This window comes from Chinchilla lanigera, unplaced genomic scaffold (genome assembly GCF_000276665.1).
Source record: "Chinchilla lanigera isolate Chin_1 unplaced genomic scaffold, ChiLan1.0 scaffold00135, whole genome shotgun sequence".
Lineage (NCBI taxonomy): Eukaryota > Metazoa > Chordata > Mammalia > Rodentia > Chinchillidae > Chinchilla > Chinchilla lanigera.
In genome coordinates, this window is record NW_004955536.1 from 613,591 (window position 1) to 627,886 (window position 14,296).

At 47.1% G+C, this 14,296-nt stretch overlaps 1 protein-coding gene across 1 annotated transcript in view; it reads right to left on the reverse strand.

Moving 5' to 3' along the window:
- Nucleotides 1–14,296, reverse strand: part of Ikbkb (inhibitor of kappa light polypeptide gene enhancer in B-cells, kinase beta) — a 46,683-nt gene that overhangs the window by 1,626 nt on the left and 30,761 nt on the right. Inside the window, exons 9-21 of the mRNA XM_005410510.1 lie at nt 12,808–12,915; nt 11,206–11,335; nt 10,661–10,855; nt 9,881–9,995; nt 8,515–8,638; nt 7,793–7,944; nt 7,577–7,638; nt 6,708–6,817; nt 4,973–5,022; nt 4,774–4,873; nt 4,421–4,568; nt 1,974–2,101; nt 121–211 (exon numbers count right to left, since the gene is read on the reverse strand). Coding sequence (XP_005410567.1) covers nt 121–211; nt 1,974–2,101; nt 4,421–4,568; nt 4,774–4,873; nt 4,973–5,022; nt 6,708–6,817; nt 7,577–7,638; nt 7,793–7,944; nt 8,515–8,638; nt 9,881–9,995; nt 10,661–10,855; nt 11,206–11,335; nt 12,808–12,915 — 1,513 coding nt within the window. The remainder of the gene's footprint in view (nt 1–120; nt 212–1,973; nt 2,102–4,420; nt 4,569–4,773; nt 4,874–4,972; nt 5,023–6,707; nt 6,818–7,576; nt 7,639–7,792; nt 7,945–8,514; nt 8,639–9,880; nt 9,996–10,660; nt 10,856–11,205; nt 11,336–12,807; nt 12,916–14,296) is intronic.

The window sequence follows — 14,296 nt, forward strand, 5'->3', positions numbered from 1 at the left end:
GACTGCAATTAGCACTGGTTGGCTTACTTTCTTTCCCTGTTTCACTGCAGAAGGGGAGGCCAGGCAGGGCTGGGTTCCTGAGGGAGTTACCATGAGGGCTGGGGCTCCCAAGGGAGTTACCATGAGGCTCTGGTCCTGCTCCTTCACGGTGTCCTGCATGGCGCTTTCCAGCCTGGAGCACAGGGAATGCGCTTCAGCCACGAGCTCTTCACTGTGGGTGACAACCGAGCGGTCGGACTGTTAGAAAGAGGTCATTCACACGCACTGCAGCTATTACTACTGCTTTAAAATATGTTATAGAGCTTTTCACATCATTTTTAAGACAACAGAGCAATTATTTTGGCCATGCATGCCTCAAATTAGCACATCATTGACTGGATGTCAATGCACAGAACCAGAAAGGCAGCCCATAAAATTCTGAAGCCAAGTGATGGAACAAATTTTACACTTACACTACAGTATTTCTGCTGCACGACACCATAGCTATTCCTCAAAACTACCAGCCCATCTGGTTAAGTACTTCTTAGAAGCCAAAATGTAGTCAGGAGCATTATTGTTCAAAATAAAGAAAGTACATATATTGCTAAGAATAAAAAAAGCAAAAGAACTCTCTTTTTACTTGTGCCATTGAGCTATACCCCCAGCCCTAGAACTCTTTTTTACTTACTAGATAGTAGATTCTTTCCAAAATTCCAAAAAAATCTAAAGCTTTTCCCCAAGTCACCTGTTTTCCAATTTTTGAAACAGAAAGGAAAAAAACAATGGACAAAGCAATTCATCAGGTTTCCAGATTTCCTTCTGATCTGAAATGCAAAGTTCTGGAAACTTACTTACTCTAATCTGTTATCTCTTTTCTGCAATAAGAAATGCATGCCTCCTATCATAAATGGGCCACTATGGGACAAGAAAAATCTAATAAACTATTCTTCCTTTTCTGACCTCAGCTCTGTGACATGGAAACCACCATGACCCTTGTGCTCCCAGGAGGGCTTTTCTGGGCTTTGAGAATAACACTGGAGGAAAAACACCCAGGACAGGATGTCAATGCCCTTTAATGCACTTTACTCTGCAAAATGTGACACTGTATGTGGGAAGGAACCCAGGTTTTTTTTTTTTTTCAGCACTGGACATGGAACCTGGGGCCTCACGCATGCTAGGCAAGTGCTGTACCATGGAGCTACATCCTAGGCCTCTACAGCATGTTTTTTTCAGCCTTACTTGCTATTAGGTTAGAGGTGTGGTATCAGCCTGGAGGGCAACCAGAGAGTGTAAGGCCTGGGTACTACGCAGGCGCCACACTGAGGGAGCTGTAAATGCCTTGAAAAGCTCAGACGTGGAGTGGAAAGCCACTGCAAGTCACTGAACAGGTAATACTTGGCCAGAATGGTATTTTGGGAGGAATGAAGGCTTGGCAGCAGAACAGTCAGGAAAGCCCTGTCAGGAAGGGACCAGAATGTTTTGCTCACAGTTCTGCCATAGTGGCCCAGCCAAGAGTAGGCAACAAAGGGATGAACAGATGATGAGAGACCCTGGGAAGAAAAACAGTAGCTTGGTAAATGGAGGTGAGGCAGGAGGGCACAGGCCAGAGGACTCAGGCTGATGAAGAGAACTCATTGTGAAGGGTCACTAAGTTTTGAAGCACTTTCAATATCCTTCCTAAGCAATTAGTAACCCAACCCTTGGACAAAGAAACTATTTAGTTAGTGAGCTATAAGGGACAGTGGGAGCCAAATATATGGCCTTAGGCTAGTACAGAGGTGTGCAATTATTACAGTGTGTAGGTTTAGAACACTTCCATCTCCAGCATATACTACATTTAATCTTAGTCATAAGGCCAAGAAGTGACAACATATATATGACAAAGAGAAGCAGGCATAAAATCATTGGACAGATGTTTCTCAGTGACGACAAGCACTGCCATCCCCAGCGGCTCCTGGTGTGCCCGGGAACACGCACTGCTAACTTTGACTTACCTTTTCTTGGCTGGCTCAGGTAAGCTGTTGGAGGCAGTAGAAGGCTGGGACATCAGCTGACCAGAGTGGCTGAGTCGAGACACATTCATGCTGTCTGGGCTTCCGCTGACAGGACCACGGACCTTGCTCTGAAGCACAGAACCAGAAAGGCAGCCCACAAAATTGTGAAGCCAAGTGATGGAACAAATTTTCACTTACACTACAGTATATCTGCTGCAAGACACCACAGCTATTCCTCAAAACTACCAACCCTTATCTGTCTGTGACAACAGCTGGGACTTCACATTCAGCATCAAAGTATGCCAACAGGTGTGCTTTCTGAGAAAGGATTGTAAACACTGGAGATGTGGGCACCTGTACTTCTAGGCTTTATTTCATTCATGTGACTCCTTAGTGAACTCTTACACAGAAAGAAAGGAGAGATATTTCTAGCCTTTTCCAAGCAGAAGACTGAGCTACATGAAAGGTTAGGGGGCTGTGACCTGTATCTGCTGTGGCACAGCAAAGGGAAAGTGAGATACTACAGCTCTAGGGTGCTGCGGCCACCCACACCTCCTCCTACTTGTAGCCCATGCAGGTTATCTACTGCCAACCTCTCAGCACTTCGGGCCACTTCCCTTGCTGAGCCTCTAGTCAGATGTCACCTGTCTGCCTCAAAAATTCCTCCCTCTCCCTGCTCCTTGCGCTCAGTACCACCCAGCCCTTGGCCCTCAAGCTATAGACCCTCCCTGGCTTAATCTCCTCCCCTCCTGTTAAACCAGACTTTCCAGTGTCAACTCCAGCCTGTTCCTTCTCAACCTGCTGTGCCTCCCTTCTGTCCAGCACCTGGACATACCCAGCCACCTCTTCCTCCTGTGCTAAGCTTATAAGGCTGCGAGGTAGCAGGCCACTCCCACACAGCCAGAGTCAGCTGCTCCCCAAATTTCTATGCACCTAGGAGCAGCCCAGCCCCCTCACTGTGTAGCCCTCACTTAATCCAGTTTTAGCTGACACAAGGTAACATCTCTAAAACACCAATGGGGTCACAGCATCCCATAAGGTCCTTTGATCTGAAAGGAAACCCTATCCAGTTTCTCCAAATGCTACTTCCACAAGCCAGCTCTGACCCCTCCAATTTCATCCTCAGTGATCACTCCTACCATCTAGAAGACATCAGGACTGTCCAGGCCTCCAGGCCTTTGATAAAGCAATGCCTGCAACATCCTTCTGGGAAGCTATCCTGCCATCTAACTCCTATACATCCTTCAGAAACACTGCTTGTTCCTTCCCCTCTACAGAGGAAGCTGGGGTCCTCCCTGCTTCCACTGCTCACTCGAACATAGCTTTACAGCATTTCCTGCTCTGGATGGCTAGCTGAGCCCCCTGCCAGACCATGACTCCTTGAGACAGGTGCAGCCCCAGGAGTGGCCTTCTCTGTATGCACCTCAGCTTCTCCCAACTTCTCATCTCATCGTGGTTCCGGCTTCATTTCTTACAGGAGGAAATGCTACTTAGCTCTCCCAAGGCAAATCCACTACCGATGCTCCTGGTCAGAACTGTGGGCATCAACTGTGCCCTCTCTCTAACACTGTCAATCTCCTGCTCGGCCCAAAGGCATGCTCCAGCCTCCAGGCTGACTGGAACAAGCAGCCCTCTGCCCAGTCTCTTCCCCTCCGCTGAATTTTCTGCTGATTGAACTGCTCTCTCACCTCTCTGCCACCTCTCTACAGCCCTTTACAACAGGGCTACCCTCTGGCAGCTCCAGCTTCTACTGCCAGCTGTGCCCTGTGCATCCCCTTCCTCCAGCTATCTGGCTTTTCATGTCCTCCTGGGGGCTGTCTGTGTGGTCACAGGTGCACTGAGGCAGATTATGTGGCAGGTGGAGGCTGCACTGCTAGGGTAGCACACACTGGGAGAGTGTTGGCCCGAAAAGAAATGGCTATGTCTTTGCCCTGACCTGTCGCTTGACCTTATTTAGGAAAAGGGTCTTTGCAGAGGTAATTGGGTGAAGGATTCCAAGAAGAGATCATCTCGGACTATTCAAATGTAGTTCAAGTCTGGTGACAGTGTCCAGAGGGAGACATGGAGGTCACAGGACAAAGACAGATTGGAGTGGTGCAGCCAGAAGCCAAGGAATGCCTGGCACCCTAGAAGCCAAAGAGGGCAGGGTGAATTTTCCCCCAGAGCCACAGAGGGGCATCATCCTGCTGATACCTGGAGTTTAGACTTCTGTCCTCAAGACCTCCTAGAGAATAATCTCTATGGTTTGAAGCAATCTGGTTGCACCAATTAGAGCTGCCATGAGAATAGTAAGAGCAACAGGCACAGCCCTTTCTCTAACCTCTGCACCCAACCCTCGCTTTATGCCCTCTGTCACAGCAAGTGACCTGAGTAGTAACTGCCAAGGGATCTTGGGTGGCCCTGCGGCCCATGGGTGGGAGGCTGGGTAATGAGGCACTGTCACTCACACACGCGATCTTCAAAAGGTTCCAGAGCTCCTTCTGCCGCTTCTCCTGGAGCTGGACGACAGTCTTCTCATCCTCATTCATCAGACTCACCACCTCTTCCACCTTGGGCAGCAACTCCAGGGCCTTCTGCTTGCAAACCACAGTTTTACTGTGAAGAACAAATAGGATACACTCCTGTGGGCTTCAGGCTAGAGCAAGCATGGCACTATCCCCAGCAGTTAGGGGTCCAGTGAGGACCTGGAACAGTTTCCCCAACAATGATGGCTCCAACTGGAGCAAGAGCCATCGATGGCTTCCCTGTAGCTGAGCTGCGGCGCTCCCTCCTACCCTTTAGCTGCAAAGGGGCTTCATACCTCAGCTGTGTGTAAATCACTCGCACTTTTTTCTCAAAGCCTTGAATGGCCTGAAGTAGCAACCGCACCATTTCCTGACTGTCACCATCTATTCGCTGGTCTGGAGAAGAGAGTGGCACAGTTGCTCCAGGAGAGTGGCAAGGAGGACCAGTGCCTCAGAAATGAGACAGAAGGAACCAAAGCAGCCCAGATCACCTACCTCTTGGTTTTTCCCTTAGTCTCCTGTACAGCTCTCTTGCTTGCTCCTCTCTGAAACATATAAGTAGCTCTGTGTGGATTTAAGGTCAAACAGGCACATATACAGCACTGCTAATTCTTTCTTTCTTTTTCTTGAGATAGGGTCTTGCTATGTAGTTCAGGCTAGCCATGAACTCACTATGTAGCTCAGGTTGGCCTTAAACTTGCGGTGATCTTTCTGCCTCAGCCTCCTGAGTGCTGGGATTATAGGCATGCACCCCCACCCCCACCCAGCACTGCTACTTATTGCCAGCACAATTACTGACTTCTAGACAAAAGACTTAAACTGAGTGTGAAACAAAATCTTGTGCTTGCTTATCTATTTAATCTTATTTGACCCTTGCCTTCCACAATAATCAGGTCAAAAATGTCTCCTCATATGACTCTAGCGATCAGCAAGAGGATAGTAGGACAGTGCCCCTCTACCCTGCTCATTGTATAATATGTCAGGAACTGTACATGGTTGGACTAATAAGAGAGAAAGACAGACTAAGGAAATAATGATCTCTGTTCCTGAGATCTGTAGAACTAAAAAGTATCTTGTGATTCAGATCTGAGGTGCACCATCTGGCCTTTTCTCTGTGAGCAGGAGTCCCTGCAGTCTGATGACACCTACCACCTGCCTATACAAACCACCCCTCAGTTAGCTTCATAGCAAGATGGACTGGGACAAGAATCCTCCAGCTCCTTGGCCAGCCAGCAGGCACCTTCCCTGCCTCAGCACATCCTCTCCCAACCTGATCATCATGCTGTGTGGCAAGGTCTGATATCAGGACTGATCACAGGTCCTTATTGACTGAGGACTAGTCTTTCTGGTGATGTCCATAGCAACCAAGTGACAAAACTCAAATACCCACAAGGTTTAACAAGGAAGAAATAGTCACACCATTCTGAATTCCTCCTCTACTTGGCTTCTACAATGTGACTCCAGTGCTCTCCCTGGGCCTGAGCAGAAAAACATGCCCACACTGAAAACCTGAGCCCGTGGAGGGGTACAAGCTCCTATCCTTTTCCCCTAACATAGGGAAGACTGGCAACCCTCTAAGACTCTGATCTGAAAACTAGGGAACTAAGAGCTAAAGAATTGGAGGACATATAAAACAAATAATTAAATTTCTGTTCAGATGTATCATCCTAAGAAGCCTAGCATCAGGAAACACTGCTAAGTTCAAAGTGACAGACCCCTCAATAAACCGATCCAGACTATCCACACATGGGGGCTACAAGTTACTTCCTCCAGCTAGTGTGGGTTTGCCCAATGCCACATCCCCTCATGGAGTCAATGCCAGATACTTGAGAAAGGCTCAAATGGACAGTGTCCATGTCCAAACTCCTATGCTTGCCAGGTTCCTCCCTTTCTATAACAATTCCTGCTCTTTGAGCCTCAAAACCTGGTAGACCAAGCAGGCATGTCCGATAGGATGGTAAAGGCCACTTGTATTTTATAGTCTTTATAGATTACGAACTGTTTCTCAAGTGCATTATCCGAATGGATCCTTACAACTTTGTGAGATCAGCAGGGCTTCTTTGCCACTTAATAGCTTTGAAAACTAAGGTTCAGACTGACATGATTTGCCCTGGCTCATCTCTGGGACATACACAGATGACTGACCAGGGGATAGGCTCTATGCAGCATGGTACCACAGCCTCCTGGGACTATCCCAACACACACACAGAACTCTGCCAGGGGCACTCACAGGTCATCCAGTGTGCCGCCCTGCTTGCGCCCCATCGGGCTCCTCTGCAAGTCCACGATGTCAGTCTGAAGGGCCATCATCCGCTCCACCAGACACTTCACCTCGTTCTCCTAATGAAAGGGCTGTGCTAATGTCAACTGATGTAAAAAGAGCATATTGAGAGGCAACATCTGCCAAGGGTGGCAGGGGGAAGACTCTCCTAGCTCCAAAGACATTCTCAATTGACTGGCCAGAAGGAATGTGAACTATGGCATCAGAAAGAATTGAGTTTGGATCCTGCATCTACCACTTTTAGCTGTGGGACCCTTGGGCAGTTACCTAATCTGTGAGCTGCACTTTGTGCTTCAGTAAGATAGGATTCTAATAGAGCCATTCAAGGGATTAAATATCTGGCACAGAAAAGATAGCCAATGCACATTAATACTCTGTCCCCCCTTAATTTGTCCATCTCAATACCAATCCATATGGGGAGGCCTGGATCCTGTTATTTCAAAGATGATGTGTGTGAAAGCAAAGTTTGAGAGAAGCACAGTCCCCCGTCTATGGCTAAGGAACTATCTGTAGGATATCCACCCTGAGCATGAACGCATCTCCCAGGACTATTATCAAAACAGACATCAGGACACAGGGAAGGGCATCCAAGGGCACAGGGGAAGGTGGTGGGGAAGCCTTGGAGCCCAGGGGCTTGTTTTTCTGCCAGGTACACAGAGTCACTGGTGTGCTCTCCGTTTGTTTCCAGAACGTTCAGTTACAGTCTAAGTGGACAGTGAGGAAAACTTGAATTCAGACACCAAAGACCAAGCCAGTGTTTGACAAGAATGAAGCCTCACCCACACCACAAATACAGAAACCAAGTTTGAGTTTCCTACCCGCCCACACAACTCCACTTTCTGTTCCATTTCCTTCCAGGCCAGTAGCAGTTTATCTGATGCTGGAAAAAAAATTTTGGGGAAAAAACAAATGAAAACAAAATAAAAATACCAGAAAACCAAAACAGAAATAAGCAACTCTATTGTAACAGGAGGAAAAAAATCCTCAAAAAGAAAAAAACAAAGGGTCTCTTAAATTCATTGTGGAATACTCACTGATCCCGAACTCAGTCTGCTCACTATACTTCTCCAGGTCGATCTGGATGCTGGTTTTAAAGAAATCCAACTTGGCCTTGAGCTGCTGAGACATGGAGGCCATGGAATTCTTCATTTTGGAGAGGCAGCTGTTATTCCGGAGGAGATTCATCCTGCAGAGACCACAAGAAATGTAATGCTGGACAGCTCTGGGATCCAATACCATTTCCTACAATAACAGAACCCCATTAAATGTCAAGGGAGGTCCTCACTGTAATAACACCCACCATTCCTATTACTAAAGCAGCCATTTATAACCATAAGGACAATTTCCTGGCCTTTGGTGATACATGAGGTTCTACACCAGCTGGATAAAGGGCCAATAATTTAAATTTGTCCTAACTGGGGACAGAGTCACTAAGTTCCCTACATAATCAGGGGAGTTTTGCCAACCCAAATTACAATGAGTTTCTCTGAAGTCCAAATTCTGCGCACAGCTTGGCCCACCCAACCCTCAGGTCTACACTCTTATACCACATGCTAACCACACTCACCTCATTAGGCTCTTGTGGGGTAGAAGGGGCCTCCTACAGCTGGCCTAGCCTCACCACCTCCCTCCGTCCAAACCAGTGTCTCTCTCTTATCTCTCAAAACAGCTGCCTCTGGTCCCTTCCTCAGCCACCTCCCAAGGGCCAAAGCCACCAAGCAATTCTAAACAAAGTCAAGCACACTGGGCACAGTACATGGCAGCTCGCTGTCCCTGCTGCAGCCGGTTGCAGTCCTCCTTCAGGGCCTGGACGCTGTGCCAAACCTGGCCCCACACTTTCCTTAGCTGGAAGAAAGGGAGATTCCTCTTCGGCTCCTGAACTGTGGACAGAGACAAGCAACTGTCAGAGAATGACTCTCCTGCAAAAGGCCACACCCTCCCTTGCCACTCACTAGCCCCTGAAAAACTATTAACTCCTATACTATCACAGAACTTGTCAGGTATTATACGTTTTTTATCCCTCAGCACTGAACACAAAGCCTTTGCACTGAGCTACATTCCCAGCCCTTTTTTATTTTTAATTTTGAGGTGGATCTTCCTAAGGCTCAACTGCCCAGGCTGGATTTGAACTTGCACTTGATCTACCTGCCTCAGCCTCCTAGAAAGCTGAGATTACAGGTGTGCACCACCACCCTTGGCTCCCTACGTATATTTTCAATAGAAACTCAACATTTATGACATTTGAAGCATTATTATTATTATTATTTTGTTTTTTTTGAGACAGGGTCCCACTATACAGTTCAGGCTGGCCTTGAGCTCACTTTGTAGCCCAAGCTGGTCTTGAACTTGCAACGATTCTCCTGCCTCAGCCTCTCAAGTGCTGAGATTACAGGCATGCGCCACCACGCCTGGCTGAAGTATTATTAAATTCTATAAAAATGCAATACTGGCCAGCAGTACTGAAGATGATTAAATAAGCAGGAAGGCTGGAGATCTCTAAGATCTGTTTATTCTGAGTGTGTGGGTGTGGGTGTGGGTGGGGACACAGGAGTGGCAGAGGCATTAAAATGTTCTTGGGAATACTTATGCAATGGGACACTGTCAGCCATTAAAACTGTCAGTCATTAAAATGTGGCAGTTCTATATGCACCAATGGTGGAAACATCTGGAGAACACTTCTAATTCAAAAGGGCAGGAACAGAGCAGCATATGCTGTATGATATCACCATCTGTGCAGGAGAAAGTGCATTGGAAGGGTACCTGAGAATATCACAGCAGCATTTTTCCTGGGAGGGGAACTCACTAGTAGGGGAAGCAGGCCAAGACTAATATCTTTCTTGTTACATGTTCATTCTCATGTACCTTTTGAGTTTTAAAAAATATCATGTATACATGCTAATTATTAAAATATAAATGCAGCTTGAAAAATAAATCCAATGGCTAATAGGCTGGCAGGCAGTATTCTCTGCTCTGAGAGTGACATTAACTGAGAGAACCTCTCTCCTCTGTGCCTGGGTCACTCTTTCCATACCCTAAGGACCGAGTATACAGATTTCCCTGCTCACAACCTCCCTTGTCCCAAGTATCATAACTGATCATTTTTGAAGATGTGATGCTCTTACGGATGCAACTGACACTTTCAGGTTGGGGTCGTGGGGAGATCTGAGTCTCATAGGTGATTTTACTATTGTCAAAGAGGAAGACAAGATCCATGTCCAAAGTGCGGCCCTCGTTTGGCTGCAAAGAGATAACGATAGAATGAGATCCAGTGGATCTAACTCCTCCCTTTTCCAACTAATCCTAAGCAGCTTCAGAGCATTTTCTGCTGTTACCAAGAGTATCATCTTAGGCCAACAGGTACAGAGCATACATGATGCTTTTCTTCCCGATTCCACATATACTTCCTTTTATGCCAGTTTTCTGAAGCTAAACCTTATTTACAATGCTTCGTGTTCTATTTCATTCTGACTGCCTCTCCCACGAAACTCACTGTCTACTTCATTACGCAGTGACTGCTTCTCCTATGTTAACTCCATCCATTATGCTGACTTACGGGCGCTTTCATCTACATTGCTGCAATCTACATGGGGACTTAGCTCAGTGTACAGGGATAATTATAAAAGGCTTTTGTTGACTCAAAAGAGCAGAGCACCATTTCAGCAATAAAGTCAAATGAAAGCCACTCTCCATGGTCTGGAAGGAACAAGTCAATCATGGAGTGATATCTGTCTGCTAGTGGGGCACACAGGGGACTCCACAGTACATCTTACAGCAACAAGCAGGCACCTGCACTGTGTGCTTAACTGCTTCACAAGGTAAAGTAGCAATCAGACCATGTGGTTCGTTTCCTACGAGACAAAGTCAGAGAACAGCAAGGAAGCATGCAAGTAGCCAGTACTCACTTTGCCATCAGAAATACACTGAGTGGCAGGCTTGTTGGGGATCAAGGCCAGACCTGCCTCTTGCAGCAGCTCCTGGTCCTTCTCTGGGATTCCTGTGTCCTCCTGGATTCTGGCCTTCAAGCTCTGCAGACTCTCATTTTCTGTTACTGGGTAGGTGTGTATGGTGCCTGTGACCATGTTCAAGATATGAACCAGCTGCAATACAATGCAGATTTTAGGAGAAGCACAGGCTTTACAGTGGTGCCCATCTATGTACCAATATCCTCCACTACTCCCGTTTCCCAGCCCCACAAGGCTAAGTCCTAACTTGAGAAAGGGAGGCAAGCAGCCGGGCTCCTGTGTTCCAGTCTTCAATATTCCAGTCTATCCACTGCAATGGCCTGGCCACCAATGTTAATTACTCAGTGGTGCCATCCTCTTACTTGTGGAGACAGGCTCTCCCTGGACCCTTTACTTGCCACTCAGCCACCTAGGCATGGCAAGCTTGTCCTACATATCTCCTTCTTGTCCCACTGTTCCTGGGGCCTCCTAGGCTGTGTGCTCACCTTCAGGTTTAAGATGTCATCCAGGGCCCGGAAGCAGCCATTGGACCCATACTGGGGGTCTGTGCCCCTCTGCCGGGGGTGCCACATAAGCATCAACTGTAACCATTTTTCCAGTCTCTCGGCCAGCACACTAAGAACAGGAGCAGAGTAAGGGGCAATGCCTCCTGCCAGGCTTGGGCTGTAGCACAGGCAGATGTGACAGTGTGGCCTGGGGCTTGTCTTGTCAGGGCAGCCATAACAATTAAAAATGAAAATGGACAGATCTCACAGAAAGAGCCAAAATGCTACCAACCAATTTAATTATTTGGTACTTATCCCTCTTTCCTAACCTCCCACTAGAACAGTTCTTCCCAGGCAGGGATTTCAAGCATGGACTGGCAAGCAGATTGATCTCTGCTGGCTGCATAGGAATGACCTTCGAGGAGGCTTTAATGTGCCCCTTGGGGCTGGGAGGCAGCTCAGGGGTACACACAGCACTGCACAGCATGCATGGTGGGTGCCTTTGCTTCCATCCCCAGCGCTGCAGCCAGGGGTGGGGTGGGGTGCAGCACCACACAGTCTAGACCAGGGCTCTCCAGGCTTGGGCCTTGACAGTACTGGTTTGTGGCTTGTTAGGAACAGGGCTGCACAACAGAAGGTGAGTGGTAGGGGAACAAGTACAGGTCCATCTGGATTTACAGTGGCTCCCATCTCCTGAGTGACTGCTGTCAGGTCAGGGAGTTGACTCCTCCTGTGAACCGCATGAGAGTGACCTAGGTGGTGAGCTTATGAGAACCTAACATAATAATGAAGTGCACAGGAAATACTGCATTGCAGTCATCCTGAAACCACCCCCACCCAGTGCATGGAAAAACTATATCCCATGAAACTGGTCCCTGCTGCAAGAAAGGTGGCCTGCTGAGCTAGATCCTGTACTGCCAGGCTGGTTAGTCCTGCCCATAAGGAGCATCTGGTGGGTGCACACGCAAACTTCAAACTCTTTCCTGGCCTCGAATCTGCCTCCTGGAGGCCGCAGATCCTTCCCCGAGGTCTCGACAGCTACTCTGCCTCACTAGCAAGCCTCTGCTTGCCCCAACCTCTACCCTTTGCATTTTCTTCCTCCATCCTCTTCATCTGCTCATGTTCTACACATCTTTTCAGAACCTCCCCAGAAGTTCCAGCACAGGCAGTCCTTGCACATAGAACTTCTCCCACCCTCAAATATTCCTGGTCCTCATTACCCATGCAATGCAATTATGTGTGACCGCCTTGAAAATGTCCTTTGTCATGTGACCCAATTCTGGTAAATTAATTACCTGCTTATGTTGTGGATCTAAGACTAGACTGAAGATTTACTTGTTGACTATGACACAGTTTTAGGTCAAATAGTGCAAGGAGAAATAAGGTGTAACTCCTATCTTTAAAAGGCCAAGACTGGTCTCACCTCAAGCACCATAAAAAGAAAAATGAAATGAAAAGGTGATTTCTGCGGAGATGAGGGAAAGGAATCTATATGTGAGATGGATTATGACAAATTCTCAGTCTTACTTAAAAGTTACCAGCTATCACCTCAGATTTGCATTTCTGCAAAAGGAAGGCAAGAGTTAGATGACTGGGCCTTACCTGTTCAGATTGTTGGGGTAAGGTAAAGAACTTGAGAACTTCACTACTCCATTTAAGTCTTCACTAACAACGATGTCTACCTCACTCTTCTGCCGGACTTTTGAATGCCTGCAAATGAGCCATCTGTTAAGTATGTGCACTCAGTGGTCAAGAGTCCTTTCCCTTTGTAACATGACATTATAATTCTACAGAACACTCAGGATATCCCTCCCACGGACACTTAATCTTCTGGAATAATGGTCAACAGCCTGGAGTTACGGTTTTTATCTAGATGCTCCCCAAAGCCTCTAGGTGACTGGACCTAGGACTGGAGAAGGACTCCCAGGGACTTCTGGGAGATGACTGGATTGTGGGGATGTGACATTCATGGTGGATTAATCCACTAATGTGGGGCACTGGGGGCATGGCCCAGAAGGGTCCATCTATCTCCCTCCTCCCGTGACCCTTCTCTCTGCTTCCTGCTGCCCTGCCATGACCTGTCTTTCCTCTGCCAGGACTTGTGATGAAACCACTAAAAACTGAACCAAAATAAACCTTTCCTACTTACAGTTGTGGGTGTTGGGTATTGTCTCAGTGGCAAGAAGGTAACTGAGATACCAGGTTTCTCTGAGAGTTTAAGAATGGTGGGTACTGGAGCTAGTGGTGTAGAGGCTATGTCAGACTCACCAAGACAACAACAACAACAAAGGGCAGTATACCTGAGTATGTTTCTAAAGGACAACCTAGTAGACCCATTGAGACTGTTTTATGTCCTGAGTTCTGCAGACAATACTGCTGACCCCTGTGTATTATCCTTTCCCTAATTTCCATTTCATCTATACAAGTGCTCATGTTTCGACAGAGAGTAGAATTAGGTCTTCCAAACCAAGATCCTGCATACATGTCACACTCATATGAAATAAGCATGAAACACACACACACGTACTTCCCTCTAAGTATACACAGGGAAGTATTTTTTCTAAGGATAAATGAACTTTTACTTTTCCCGACTTAAGGACTTCTTGGCATACCTCAAGTAAAACTTGAAGAGAAAAAATTTTAAACTCAATGGCTTCCAGCTTTCCTGATAACAAGGACAACAATATAAATGTGGTAAACTATGTGCTTGGCTCTCTTTGCTGCTATGAAACCCCATGCAATTTGCCACTTGGTGAGGAAATGAAGATCAGGTCATCTCTCTAGGGTCACAAGACTAGAGAGTGACAGAAATGAAAACTCAAATTCAAAATCTGGTGTTCTCTCTACTCTGCCTGATATACCAATACATTTTTTCCCAAAAGAGTTGGGAAATTCAAATAAAAAGTGCTTTAGTCCTGACCAAGTGTCACTGGCAAGCAGGGACCTGGCCTATGAGGACCACACAGAACAGCCCCACACAGCAAAGGCTGCTGGGTACAACTCCAGGAGAAATTGTGATGGGGGAGTCAGGCCCACGGTTTTCTAACTAAAGAGGAAAATTCTGCTACAGAAAACTTAGCCTGGAAGTGGG